General features: G+C 36.0%; 1 protein-coding gene and 1 pseudogene across 1 annotated transcript; both read right to left on the bottom strand.

Annotated features, from left to right (window-relative positions):
- Positions 1-737: 737 nt before the first annotated feature.
- On the bottom strand, positions 738-1,676 carry OR5AQ1 (olfactory receptor family 5 subfamily AQ member 1). Its single transcript, NM_001391201.1, has one exon. It carries the CDS (start codon positions 1,674-1,676, stop codon positions 738-740), a length of 939 nt encoding a protein of 312 aa, NP_001378130.1.
- On the bottom strand, positions 4,596-5,534 carry OR5AS4P (olfactory receptor family 5 subfamily AS member 4, pseudogene; annotated as a pseudogene).

The raw sequence follows: 14,938 nt of genomic DNA, 5'->3' as shown, positions 1-14,938 counted from the left end.
CTTTCCAGACTTATTTTTTAATGCTTTTGGTTAAAAATTCCATGCTAGAGCCTAATTCATTTTTTTATCTTTAAATACCTTTCCTATTTACCATATTTCTCCATTTCCTCTTCCTCTAACATCTTTTGTTGTGTACTTTAAATCTCTCTAGGTTGGGATCACACAGAAGAACTGGCACAATAAAAGCACTCAGTGGAAGTATGTTGAATGAGTAAACTATAACTAATTGGGATTATTTTTTCTATAGCCATTTTTATAGCATACTGTTAAGATATTGAATTTAAATGCAAAATTTAAGATACATGTTTTTACTTGAATGACAGCATTTGTAGAACAAAAAATAATGGTATGATCTAAGAAAATCATGCCAAGGGAACATTTAAATTTTTCTCCGAGATAGTGCATTTGACAAATGCCTACTGTTGGAGTATTCTTTTGATTTAAGTCAATGTCACATTACTTTAAATCCAAGGTGAGCTTTCTTAGAGTTTATCATAGGAATTTGTTAGAAAAAAATAGTTATCAGCTCTTGAGAGAATGAAACTATTAAGTCACAAAACAACGAATGGTGAAATAAAGTGATTTTTAGTCTTCAGGTCAAGCTGAACACTCATGTCTCAAATTGCTTTAGAGTATCCTCATTATAGTTTTGCTTGTGCTCATTTCTGTGATGCAATTTTAAACAAAGTCTATTTGTGGGTTATGGTTAGGTTAACAAAGCCATCAACAAGATTTAGTCAGGTTGGAGTTCTCTTCCAGCATATTGAACTTTTCACTGAATCTTTCACATCCTTATTTCTTAGGCTATAAATCAGTGGGTTTAGCATGGGGATCACCAGTGTATAAAACACAGCAGAGACTTTCTCCTGTTCCAGGGAATATTGAGAGCTTGGCTGGATGTAACAAAAGGTCACAGACCCATAGAACAAGGTCACAGCAGTCAGGTGGGAGGCACAAGTGGAGAAGGCTTTGTGCCTCCCCTCAGCTGAGCGGATTCTCTGGATGGCAACGATGATGTGGATATAAGAGATCATGATGATAATGAAAGTGAACATTGTAATGACCCCAGAGAATATCAAAAGCAGCATTTCATTGTTATATGTATCAGAGCAAGGGAGCCTCAGAAGAGGGGGAATGTCACAGAAATAATGATTCATGATGTTAGGACCACAGAAATCTAGTTTGAGCAAGCCTATTCTGTGTGTCAGTGAGTTAATGAGACCACCCAAGTAAGATGCAAGGACCATCTGTATACAAACCCTTTGAGTCATAATGGCTGTATACAACAAGGGATTGGCTATTTCTATATAGCGATCATAAGCCATCATAGACAGGAGGATGCCCTCTGTGGTCACATACACTGCAAAAAAGAAACTCTGGAGAACACAGCCAGAAAATGTGCTGGTCTTGTGTTTTGATAGGAAGTTGGCCAGCATCTTAGGAGCAAAGACAGTAGAGTAGCAGATATCACAAAAAGAGAGGTTGCTAAGGAAGAAGTACATTGGAATATGAAGTTGGGCATTTAACCAGATCAATATGATCATCCCCCAATTACCTACCAAAGTGATGAAATAAATAAGCATGAAAAGCAAAAAGAGAGGGATTTGCAGATTAGACTTTTCAGTTAAACCTACCAGAAGAAATTCCTTCACACCTGTGTGATTCCAACTTGCCATATATGCAGGTCTATATAACTCTTTAGTTGCAGAACAAGATGATATCACTCAGATGAAAAAAATATGATTTCCTCCATGATCTGGTGTCCATAATAGCATGGAGTATTTGTTTACCCTGTAATAGGATGAAGAAAAAAATTAACTTCAGTAGTGGGCCGTATGAGTACTAGACAATCCATCTGTAGAGACTCACATTTTTGGACTTAGAGATTATTTTATTCCTTACTTTTCAGTTTCCTCATCATAAAAATTGGGATAAGTAAACTCTCATAGACCAGAAAAGTATTAATTGGTAGAAGTGAAAGTCAAACCCAGATATGCCTTGTACTAAACCTCTGATTCATTCATATACATACATACACAAGCCTTCAGCTTACATGGGCTGCAAACTGTGGCATCCTATGATAGAAATTATTTCCTTATCCTCTGGCTACCTTGTTACTATTTTTTCACACCTAGTTAACTCGCGACACTGATTTTCACAGTATGCAACGCTCTTCTATTCCAAATCTCAAACATCAGAACTTTTTTTGGCTGACTTTCTGCTTAGATTCTCTCCATGGAAAATTAATGACTATGCCCTCCAAAAGAGTTGCATTGGGAGAAAGAGGTAGAGTAATCTTTTCATTTACTATTTAGTATTAAGGATAATCCAAAAATAGAAATACAGTTTAACTCAAAAACTCTTCCCTTTTGCATCTTCATATAACTTCACATTTTACATGTTTATTTTTTATCAGCATTACAATAGCAAACCCAAAAACCCAATGTAGAGGCAAGGTGGGGGTGTGAGGTACCAAAACTCTACCTATCAGATGTGTCCTACTTTCAAAACCTAAGATGTCACCTACTTTCACTTGTCTTTTTGACATGGTAAAATACGAATTCAACAATATTTAAGGTTAAATATTAGTAAATTAATTCATGTATGCTTTAATACATTTAGCAAATATATATTACTTACTACTCTGAGCCAAGAAATGTTATATTATCTTGAGATGAATCAGTGAACCAGACAAATGTCATGTTTTCAAGGAGCTCACATTCTATTAGTGAAATAAATAGCACATATTGATATACTATATATGCATTGAGATATTATACACGATGATAAGTACTATGAAGAAAAGTGAAGAAGGGGAGGATGAGTAGAAAGATGTGGTAAGTATTCTATTACATAGTGTATTCATTTCCTATTCCTACTATAACAATATACTACAGAATTCGTGGCTTAAAAAACAAATATACATTTCATGCAAGTCACCATGTTAGGCATTAGGGATCTCAGAAAGGAAATATGAGTTGTGCTCTGATGAAACATGATGTCCACTGAGGTCAAAATTTGGGTGAGTTTGGGATGCAATCTTCAGGATATTACTAAATCAAAACCAAAATCTTCATTCTATGAGTATAGTCTTATCCCTGACAAACTCAGGTTATATATTAGATCCTGTTTATATTTTAGTTGAGTGGCCTTGGGAAGCATAGTGAATCCAAGTCTAACTGCATCCAAGAAAAATAAGGAATAATTTGTTGGAAGTAGCAAGGAATATTTTTTGTGTTAATAAAACCAGGTTGTAGAATGTAGAATCAGAGTTTTATAACCGGGAAATAAGCTCCACTTAAAAAAAAAAAAAAGAGGTGAAGGGATAGTTGTATATATTTCCTAATGGCAGCAGTTTTCTTCTGCAAGGCTGTTTACTATTATGGGAATATTACATCACTGGAGTATAATAGTACTAGGACGACTTGGGTTCCAACATGGCTCTGCTCTTGATTTGCTGTATATGGTACTTTTCTACAACAAAGCATATAGAGGAACAAACACAACAGTGTTTGTATAATGTTTCCATTTATTATTTAGATAAAGAGAGGAAAAAATGGAGTTCCTGCTGGTTTGACTAGCATAAGCTTTCACGAAGTGGATGTAACAACGATGTGGCACATGATACTGATAGGCATGTCTCAACACCAGGACACAGAAAAACAGAAACCGTGTGGAGGAAGAGAGGGAGGAAGGAAAGAAAACAAGTGTGACTCCAATAAGTTAGCAGTAGAATTTCCAGCAACAGCTTTATCTATTGAACTCATAAAGAAAATTATAAATAGAGAAAAGAATTACCAGAGATCAAGTTTTGACTTTTCATGCAGTTTGGAATTATAACTGGAACACAGAATCATTCTGTCACTAAATGTGGGGCTTTTCACATGTACCCACTATGAATGCAAGAGTAGAGGATTTCTTACAGTAATCAATCAAGCCCAGAGAGAAACAATATGTTATAACTTCACTCTCTCTTAATATTAAAAAAGGATTATTGCTATGTGCCTTCTTTCTGATTTCCTGGCAGAGAGTGAAACCATCACCCATCATGAGTAATATCAGATTTCTGTGATAGTAAATGTTTTGTAAGTGCAGAATCTAGACTTATTTTCCCAGATATAGAAAGCTGCATTAACTCATCCATCCCTCCATTAAACACAGATGCAATGAGGATATGCCATAAACCAGATAATATGTAGGTGCTGGAGAAACAAATCAAGTTACATATTCTCTACTTCTAAGAAACTTCTAACATGGGTGACAAGTCAACATACACCTTCAATACAACATGATAAAAAATATAATAAATCAATGTGCAAATTATTTTGAGAAAACTAATTGTAGAGTAAATATTATTATTTTATTTTAATTCAGGAATGTTTCTCAGAGTAGAATAATTTTGGAGAGAATATCTTTGTAAGAAAGGACAAAAGCATTTGAAACTATTAAGGATGAAAAGTTGTCTTTATTTTGGGAAAATGGTGATAAATTGAAAATGGTTATAATATAAGTTGTTCATGGAATAGTGCTGATGAGATTGGAAGAGCAAGTTATGCCTTGAACATTCTTAAGTGATTTAAATTCTTATTCATTTGAAAGTCTAGTTTGTTTCTAATTGTTTTTTGAAGGCCTTCTGTATATCCTTGTTTCTGAAGCTCTAGATTACTGCATTAAACCTGGGAAAGATGACAGTATAAAACACTGCAACAACTTTATTAGTGTCTAGGGAATAGCTGGAGGTAGAACATAAGTACATAAATGGGACAGTTCTGTAGAATAAGATGACTTCTATGAGATGGGAAGCACAAGTGAATATTTTTTTCTTCTACCCCCTGAGTACTTGATGCTCAAAATGGTGATGAGGATACAGAAATAAGAGATAAATATGACCATGAAGTGCTGGTCTGAAGCCACGCAAGGCAAAGTGCACGAGTTCATTGAAATGGGTATCTGCGCATAATAAATCCAGGAGAGGTGAGAAATCACAGAAAAAAATGGCTGACAATATTGGAGGCACAAAATAGCAGCCTGAATGTGAGGTGGACCTGTACCATTGAAATCATACTTCCACTGAAGTATGCCAACACAATGAAGCAGATGCACACTGTCCTAGATGTAAGTGTAGGATAGAGTAATGGGTTACAGATGTGTACATAGCCAGCAGTTAAATGCCATTGCTCCCAGTATAAGGCACTCAGTATCAGTAAAACAAGCAAAGAAAAACACTTGTAGTGCACAGGGAAAGCTGCTTAAGGAGAGACGCTTTTCCTGGATGTTAAGAACTTCACCAGTATTTTAGAAGGGATTGTTGTAGAATACCTGATGTCTAAGAAAGACAAGTTGCTGAGAAAGTAGTACATGGGAATTTGAAGACTTGAACTGATATTAACTAGGATTATGAAACTCATATTTCTCACCATTGTTAGTGTATATACTGTGAGAAATATCAAGAACTGTGTGACTCTGGGAAGTAGAGAATCTGTGAATCCAACAAGCAGGAACTCAATAGGCATGGTACAATTGCTCTCCAACATCTTCTTGATTTTCTTTTTTTTTTCATCTGAAATAGATGGTATCAGAATACATTCATTGATTTGAGTGATTGATGAGCCAAGAATATCTTTATTTTCACCTCGAAGGAAGGAAATAGAAAGATAATGAAATCACAGTTATTACATTTTCTGTGACATATTTGGTTTATTTTCTTTTTTGTCATTTTCTTTGAAAAGAGGTATTTAAAAATCTTCATCGATAACAGAGGATGTTATTCAGAGGTGTTGTTTTGGGATGTAGTAATTCTTTAAAAGCTGTGCACATTAAGAAATGACATTAGTTCCTTTCAAGGTGAAAGGAGATAAATGTGGCTCAGTTGATAAGACCTGGTAGAATTATGAGAATTGATAAAATCTTTAGAGGCAAACCTTTATTTTCCAACCCTAGTATCATATTCTTCCATGTAAAGGAAAAGAAAATTGAGAAAAATTCTAGGAAGAAAAGAATCCACAGGTAAACTAGGTAACTCCACAGAAGAATATTTGTGATCTTGGGAGGTAGTTTAAAATACAGTTAAAGCATGGTAGTTATGTAAGAAATGACTGGGTTCAAATCTTAGCTTTGCTATTTTCTGGCTGTGTGATGTTGGTAAAGTTATGTAACCATTTTGTGATTGTTACAGGAACAAATGAGTAGATATTTGTAAAACATTTATGTAACTGGCATATAATAACCACTAATATGAGTATTTATTAAATGAAATTCATTAAAAATTTAATTGACCCTTTTTTAAAATTGTTTACTCAACAGCTTTAAATACCAAGGTAATCATTTCAAAGTTTTTTTTATGGCATCATGGTTACATAATCTGTGCTTGCTTACAAAGGAAAGCCAAGTGTGCATGTGTGTGTGTGTGTGTGTGTTTTAAGCAAAAGCATTGTTTAGCAGCAATGAATCTTTTACATATGTCCTATATTTATTGCTTTTCTATCCCTAGGTTTATTTCTCTTGCTTATCCCTAAGATATGGCAATGCTTGATGTGAGTTTCCAAAAACATTAAGTGTTTAGAAGAACAATTGTATCTCTGCACATATTAATGGACTTCTAAACTGCAGCTATATGGGAAAATATATTTTATATAGCCAGAAGGAGAAATAGTTGAGGAAAAATAACCAGAATGGGTGCAAATAAAAAATAAATTATAGTGGGATGGAATATTCAGCAGAAATTTAACGATTTGTAATGCTAGAAGTGGCTTAAATCAGTAAAAATATAGTGAGTAATAAGCAATAATGGAGATTCTCTCTGCCATGCCTGATAACGTCAGAATTTCCCCTCCCCCAAGAAAATGACCTGCAATCTTCTAGATGCACTGAGAAAAGAAGTCAATCTTCTTTGGGAACCAGTTCTTAAAAAGAAATAATTTGACTGGGAAAAGATGGAAGGTGGATGTCTGAAACTACAGTGAAGGAATACCAAACTCTTAAAAGAGAAAAAAGTTTATGTGTCTATGTTGTGTAAATGTCATTTCTAAGCTTTATATAATATTCTAATTCTTACTTGAATCTTTGTTTTTTTCTTCTTTTTGTCTGGAATAGTGATTAAAAAAATCAATTCAGAGGTTACATAGTATGCAATTAATTAATTTGCTGTATATACATTCTATATTGAACTTTACATAAGCAGTTTACACAGATTGAATGGTTAAGGAGTCAGTTCAATAATCATTAAAAGGTTCCTCTAAGTCATTTTTATCAAACCTCTAGTTAAAGAATAAACATAAAGAATAAATAAATACCAAAAGTATACCAAATTTAGGAGATTGTATGTCATTGATTCCAACAGATCATATCTAGTGTATATCATTATCACCATCAGCCTTTTGATTATGAGAGTTAACACTCTACACTGAGACTTCCAGACCGTCATATTGACTTCTAATGAGGCTTCATTTGGTACCACTAGTACAGAAGAGTGCCGTAGTCCCGCCCCGGCTGAGTCCAGGTTCCTGAGGGATGGACAGTGTCGGCGCAATGAGGGGAAAATAAAGAGGATGTGAGACTTGGGTTGGTGTTAGCAAGTCCAAATTTACTGTGCACAAGTGTCGTTTTTATATTTTTCAGGATTAGTACAGAAATAGCTCTACAAATATTCTCAGAGAGATAAGGAAGAATATTTATTAGCATTCTATTCTATAGAGCATAAGGTTAATGGTAGTCTTCTCCACAATTAACTAGTGTTTGTTGTCTCTAAGCTAAAAGAGATAGGTACCTAGACATCTGTTGTAATTCATGGTAAAGTTAAATCAAAGAGAGAAGGTCCAGGCCTCCGGACAGGACAGCAGTCCATCTGTTTACATCCTGGGGGAGCCATCCCTGCCTCCCTCAATCATTTACTCCATTAGTGTAGATGGTTAATGGGAACAAAAGGCAACTCCAGGGTACCTTATCCCCAGGGCTATCTGCATTCTCAGCGGGCAGTTAAACATCTTTACATTTTCGCGCCCTTTAGGGGATGAAAGCATTCCTTTGTCTTTTAGATTGTAGAGCTAAGAGTTCCTTAAGCACACTACCAGAGAAAATATCATTTTGTTAGTAAAGTAAAGGGCTGAAAAGCTAAGCTAAACTATATATCTTCAAGAATAAAAAACAGAAATAAGTATAGACATAACCTTGATAGAAAGCATGCATATAATTCAGAAAATATCAGGGGTGTCAGCCGGCCATTCTTTACAGAGGGGCATCCCTGCACCCCTCGGCCCTTCTACTCATCAATTATTTATTATTTATTGCTTTTAGGAGAAAACCTCTATAACATTTTAACAGAAAGAAGAAGGTCAAGAATAATATATAGATACTTCTTGATCATTCAATTAACCAGCAAACTTAGAAGGATGATGCATATATATATTTAGACAAAGAGCTGGAGGGAGAAGGAAACATTAACCAGATGGAGGCCATAAACATAATTTGACATCTTATCTGGGCAGGATTCCTTTCTGCTTGTCTCAAAAGGGACTGTGTGCTCCTTCATTAATTAACTGGAAAGTATCTTGAAAGTTACCTGCGGGTGGTCACATTCTCTTACTATATCTAATTTTCCCGGGAGGTAGTGCCTCCCAAGCAGCCACCCAAGGGAGTGAAAACTGGAGATTAAGAAAGGAAAAGGAATGAAGGGCAATTAGAAGCAGCATAGGTTTCAGAACTATGTGAGGGGCCGGCCGGTTATTCTTCACCAAGGGGCGACCCTGCACCCCTGGCGTTAATCGACTGGACCCTGTCAAACAGCCGATCAAATGATGTAGCCACGGCTCCCGGCAGAAGAGTCCCCAGCAAGGAAGAATAGGAAAGAATAGGAAAAAAGTAAGTGTCTGGAGATTTGGGCTCTAATTCTGGTTCTACTACAACAAGTCATTTCATCTTTACGTCATCATATCCGCATTCATAAAATCAGACCTACTCTATTTACTAGGTAGAACCGTCATCTAAGGCAAATGAGACTGTGCATATTCAAGAGTTTCATAATTGCTTAATGAACTTTTATATTTGTTTAGAGATTATTAATAGAAATAGTTAAGATCAGGCAAGTTTATCAAAACATATTTTATTTCCTTACTAGAAACAAACAAATGAGCAGACATGTAAAAATTAAAAACTACACAAACTCTCACCAAACAGAGTGAACCACTACCACCACAACACAGGGGAACCATAACTTTTCTTTTCCTCAAACAGTTTTCATTTGGGTTTTCTATGAAGTAGAACTCTGGTATCTTCTGCTATGGTACATACTTATCTGTGCTAATGACAATGACAATGATGATGAAAGCAAACAAATAAAAGATAAAATGATAAAGAGTGGCCCAAGATATTTTCTAAGCACTTGACATGCATCATTTTGTTTAATATTTATATTATCCTGTGAGATAGTTATTATTATTTCTGTTTTTACAGATGGTAAAACTGAAGCTTTGAGATGTAGTTAAATTGCCCAAGTACATATATAGACAGATTCCAGTTCGCACTTCTTAAACAAAATACCACGGTGCCTCTAATGTTGAAATATTTTCTGCCATTGTGGGAATTTTATAATACATTATTAAAATATAGAATGTTAATGCTGGGAAGGACCTCAGCAATTATCTAATTCCAACCTTTGTTTTTCAAATAGCATGACTAAGTTACAAACACAAGACCATCTGGTGAGCGACATGTCCACTAATGATTTTAATGAGTGTGTGTCTTATATTCATAAATAAGTTATGAGATAAATGTCTGATTTTTCTTCCCTGAGTCCCAACAAAACCTGCAAAACTGTCCAGAGGGTTTCTGTAGTCCACTGTTGAATGAATGACAGAGCTTCCCAGGGCAATTTCTCTTTCCTTGAAAGATCATCTCACACTACATTAAACTGAGATCAGAATAATCTCCTAAAATAAGTTGAGCCCATTGAATCTCAGGGAAATCTTACATGACAAAGCTGCTATTCCTAAAAGGTGCCCTTGAATAGACTTTTATTTGCTACTCTGTTTGGAGTATGAATGTAAAATATAGAGGAGAGAAAAATAGGAGCTAACCACACTCAATTTGCTCTTTCTCCTTTTCAAATGTCATTTTGCTGTAGTGGTTAAACACACAGGCTTTAGAATTAGGCAGGATTGAGTTTAACCGCAGATGTGATATCTAATGTTATACAAGTCATCGAACTTCGCTAGTCCTAAATTTCTTTGTTTTGTTTAATTAACATGATAATATACCATAAAATTGAAACCAGGATTAAACTAGATAACTGATAGCTGTTTACAGGGCTCGTTATATATACATACATACTAATGTACCTATTATTATCTATTATTACTATTATTGCCCTTATGGTTAGTTAATAATTCAATGTCTGATTTCAAAAATCATAAGATCTGTGAGTTGATAATTATAGGAACAAACACAAAATAGTCATACTGTATGTGAATGCGTGTATGTGCTTATAGAAACTGAAGTTTGGATTAGTGATGAGGTTTAGTTTACTTAATTTAGCTGATTAAATTAACTAGACCATTAGATTTCCCAAAATTCTAAAATAGGCACAGTCAGCTTCCCCTTCTTCGCAGTAGAGAACACAGATGAATCAGGCAGTGACTTTTGGAAAATGCCATGGGCAAGGTAGGGTCAGATTTACACCTGGACAATCTCTCACCCATTCTCACAACCCAAATACACATACAAACTAAGAAAGCCCCACAGAGAGTCAGGGAAGATACATTTTATCTAAAGTCAATCCATTACCTTTACTAAATTCACAGCAGACTTTCTGTTGATTCTTCAGGGAATTAATCACCTAGCTTAGCACCATCTAGAATTTTGAATTGTAGAATTTATTTTGTACAAGAAGCTGGCAACACTTCTTCCCAGATTCTACAAATAGGTCTTATAAGGGATGAATATTTATCTTCCAGTATGTGACAAGTGGGACATTACCTCAAGATAATCCCCAACCCTAGGAGGCCTTTAAAGAATCAATTACTTTCTTTCCAGTGAAGTGGCTTGAATGATTTGTTTTACAGGAGAAAGATGAAGAATGGCAACATAATGGACTATAATGTAGCCAGTTACAACACAACACATTTCTCCATTACTAGAAGATCTTTGATTAAACAACAGCAACAACAAAACCAAAATTCTTTAATTATACCAGCAAATAAACAAAAGAATGATTTCTCCTCTACATTCTATTATTCCTGCCAGATACTTAAAGGTATTTTAAAATATTTAGTTATGTGAGGGAATTCTAAGGTATAAGCTCAATACCACTGAGAAGAAACCTATGCACCCTAATTTTTGTTTGTTTCTCAGTTATGTGGGTTACTGTAAGAAAACAAACCTTGAATGATAAGGGTAAGATATGAGTAAGAGTGTATGTCTCAGGCAATCTGGATTTGACTACTAGTTATGCCATTTCACAACTATGAGGCATTGAGCTTCTTATTTAATCTAATTTTTATTAATTTTTAAATTGTGTATAATAATTCCCCACCTCATCAGATTCTTGTTAGGATTGGGATAATTTATATAAATAGCCCATTTTTCAGCAGATTGTATTCATTTAATGACTGCTTTCTTTTTCAATTATGGCAGTATTTACAGAAGTATTTCTTAATATTTTAAAATGCATTTTAAATCTTAGCTTTCTTTAAATTTATGGCAATGGTATAGACTCTATTCTTTGAGACTGAAGGTGGACAGAATGGAGAATGGATAATACAGGGTGCCAGACTTATTGCAAGTAACTGGCTTCTTTCCTACATCTGGTGGGGAGATTCAAATCAGTTTTGTTGCTACTTAGAAGGTTTTCTTATTTAACAGGTAAAGATCTATGTATTTAGAAAACAAAAAGATCTTCTTTCATTAATCAAAACAACAATGTGCACGAATAATTGAAACCTGGGAAAATACAGCTTAACAAATTTCAGAGTAAGAGAAGTTGCCAAAACTATTTTTCTTTCTTTTCTCCCTTTTTCACTTAATGAACCCACATATCCAGCAATGAGAAATAGTAAAAAAATAATAATAATTTTCTTGTATTTTTAAAAAGGGTAACTGTAAAGAAAATTTCTCTTTCTACAAAGATTGTTTGTGTTTTGTTAAAACACAAGGATTATCTTTAACTGTAGTATCATAATTTATAAACAGTGATATTGAAACTGATAGAGAGTTAGCTAGCCATTGATGATTAAATATCGAGGTACTGAAGTTTTTTTTCCTTTTTGCAATTACTGATTATAGCTTTTAGCTGTTTAACCCACCCATTGTTAACTGTGCTGTCAGGCAATATACTATCTGACTCCACTAAGCTCCTATAGATAGCATCTCCCTGGAGCCTGGGTCACCATGGTAATGGGCATGTGAGCTGTTCTTCAGGAATTAGAACTCTTTGCCCACTTCAGGCAGGTTGAGACCACCAACTCATCAACCAGGCCCTCCCATATGTCTGATAGGGGACTTTTGATGTCAGGAGGCTAAAAACTCCACCCTCGGATCATGCTCACACCACCATTTTGTGAACATGGGTCCTACAAAGAGGCATGAAATCTGACTACGCTTGCGCAGATCATCAGTTACCTCACCTCCAATAACCTCTCTCCACGTTTCAGACCACCTTGCCCTCATCCCATAAATATCCCTGAGTCCCTCTTTTTAGGGAAGTGAATTTGAGGCTCATGCTCTAGCTTCCTCATGTGGCTGCCTCATGAGTAACTCTCTCTCTTCTGCAATCTCATCATCTCGGTGTTTGGCTTTCTGGGCAGCAGGCACAAATGAACCTGGTTCGGTAACAATATTGGCACAGACAGCAGTGAAACAGCTTTGCTCACTAAAGCAGAAAATGAATGTTCTGAAAGATTGGATAACTCATATAAGGAACCTGGAAAACTTGTTGGGAAACTTGGCAAGAATGAAAGAAAATAAGATAAGTGAGGATCTCACCACAAGAAGAGTTTGTTTCACATAAAATTGCCAGCCATTCACATTGCCAGCTGATGTTAATAATCTCTCATTATGCTTCATTTTCAAAAGACTCGAAAGTCAGGAAAGGAATTGATTAGCCAAGAGTAGTGCACATACACAATCCTTAGTTTCTAGGGAGATACAAGAGGAAATATCTATCTATCTCCTTAGCCTCAGTCATGGAACCTGAAAAGGCACTCTAGCATTTTCTGATTCCAGTTCAGTGGAATCATTGTTGGGTACTTTGGAGGAAATATTACTGATAAAACATGGCAAGCAATAGCATATATTAGAGTATATGAGGAAGCCATTTGGTGTAAAGCTGATTTGGCTTAACCTTATTTTTTTCCCAAAAGGACCTGAAGTGGTAGTTGAGCATGAATTGTATACCTGCTTTAAGCATTTGCTATGTCCCAAAGGCAAGAACAAATGCCCTGATGATAAAGGTGCAACTTCTCCCACATCAGCATTTCTTTAAGGATAAGCATCTCTCCCTAGTCTAGGAATTGATTGCTGCACTCAACTGTCATCACCCAGCTCAAGACAACAGATCTGCTTCCTGTTGTGGCCATCAAGACAGTGGATTTACTACTTGTTGTGTCCATCAATTGCTATGCCAACAGAGCAATCTCATGACTATTGTAAACAGGACATTTCAATCATGTGTAATACATGCTCTTTGATGATGCTTCTACTTTGATGGTGCCCTTACTTCTTTGGAGTGCTCCATTCCTTTATGGAAGGACTCTCCTGGGCTATATGGTCATCACATCTGGATCATAATAAACTCACTCCAATTTTAATTTATAGATTAGTTATGGATTATTTGCATCAAAAGTTTTTGGTGTAGCCAGCAGGTTTCAGAGAATCCCACTGGAGACTACCTGGAATCTACACTGAGACCACTCTTGGTACTACAGGGGCCCATTGAGCCCCTCGAATCACTGCATTCTTCAAGTGACCCTTGTGAGTTCTCCCAAAACACAGATCTCTTTATTTTAAGTTGATGGTCCAAGAATCTATATGAGCTGTTTAAGGTCTTAAGACTAGATGCTTTGAAGGCTACCAGTACATTTCCTTGGTGAAAAGAAACCTAGAGGGAATTCCTAGGCCAGGAGAGGATAGGGGGAGCTTGGCGAGAACGGGGTTGGTTGTCCTTTTAATTTGGATTTAAAATTAGAAAGGATTATGTTTATAAAGTCTGAACAAACTGCTTGATAGAAAAATGAGAAACTGAACATGTTCAGCTCCAAAGAAAAGTGACACTGCTCCTCCTGGCCTAAAGGCATTCTCAGGTGACTAAGGATCTCAGTGGGGGTGTTGGAGGATCAAATGCCTCCTTATGTGTAGTAGTACCATAGGGAACTCCACTATCATTCATGTTAATTAATTACAGGCTCATCCGAGGAAGTGCACATAAGAGTTGGCCACCCAGACTCTGAACCCCCATGGTGGTTTTAGCCTGCCAGCAGGAGATGCTGAAACATGAAAGAGAGTGCTCATGACCTTCCTTTAGGAAGTAACACTCACAAGCAGCACATTTTCTGACCGAGAACACTGTCCTTAGAAGTTGTTCAGCCTTTATTAAAAACAAACACACAAAAAAGCACGTTAAAAGAAAATGGGAAACCATGCTTCTAAAGCTGGCCAGCTCCTGGACAGACAACCCCCTACTGGGACTCCAGCTGGTTTCATGTATGGTGTGTACAGAAACAATGCTTGCAAGTATTTAACAAAATGGTGCCGATGAAAATAATCCATAACCAATCTATAAATGAAAATTTGGGTGAGTTTATTCTGAGCTAAAATGTGAGGATTATAACCTGGGAGAGTCTTTCCACAAAGGAACAGAGCACTCCAAAGAAGTGGGGGTATACAGGGTGGTTATACCCTCAAAGAGGATGTTTCACATATGATTGAATTCTCCCTTTTACAATAGTCATGA

Source organism: Equus caballus, chromosome 12 (assembly GCF_041296265.1).
Source record: "Equus caballus isolate H_3958 breed thoroughbred chromosome 12, TB-T2T, whole genome shotgun sequence".
Taxonomy (NCBI): Eukaryota; Metazoa; Chordata; class Mammalia; order Perissodactyla; family Equidae; genus Equus; species Equus caballus.
This window is presented reverse-complemented; position numbering and strand designations above follow the sequence as displayed.

Coding starts and splice junctions, on each gene's coding strand:
- OR5AQ1 (NM_001391201.1), bottom strand. CDS start 1,676: ATGGCAAGTTGGAATCACACAGGTGTGAAGGAATTTCTTCTGGTAGGT.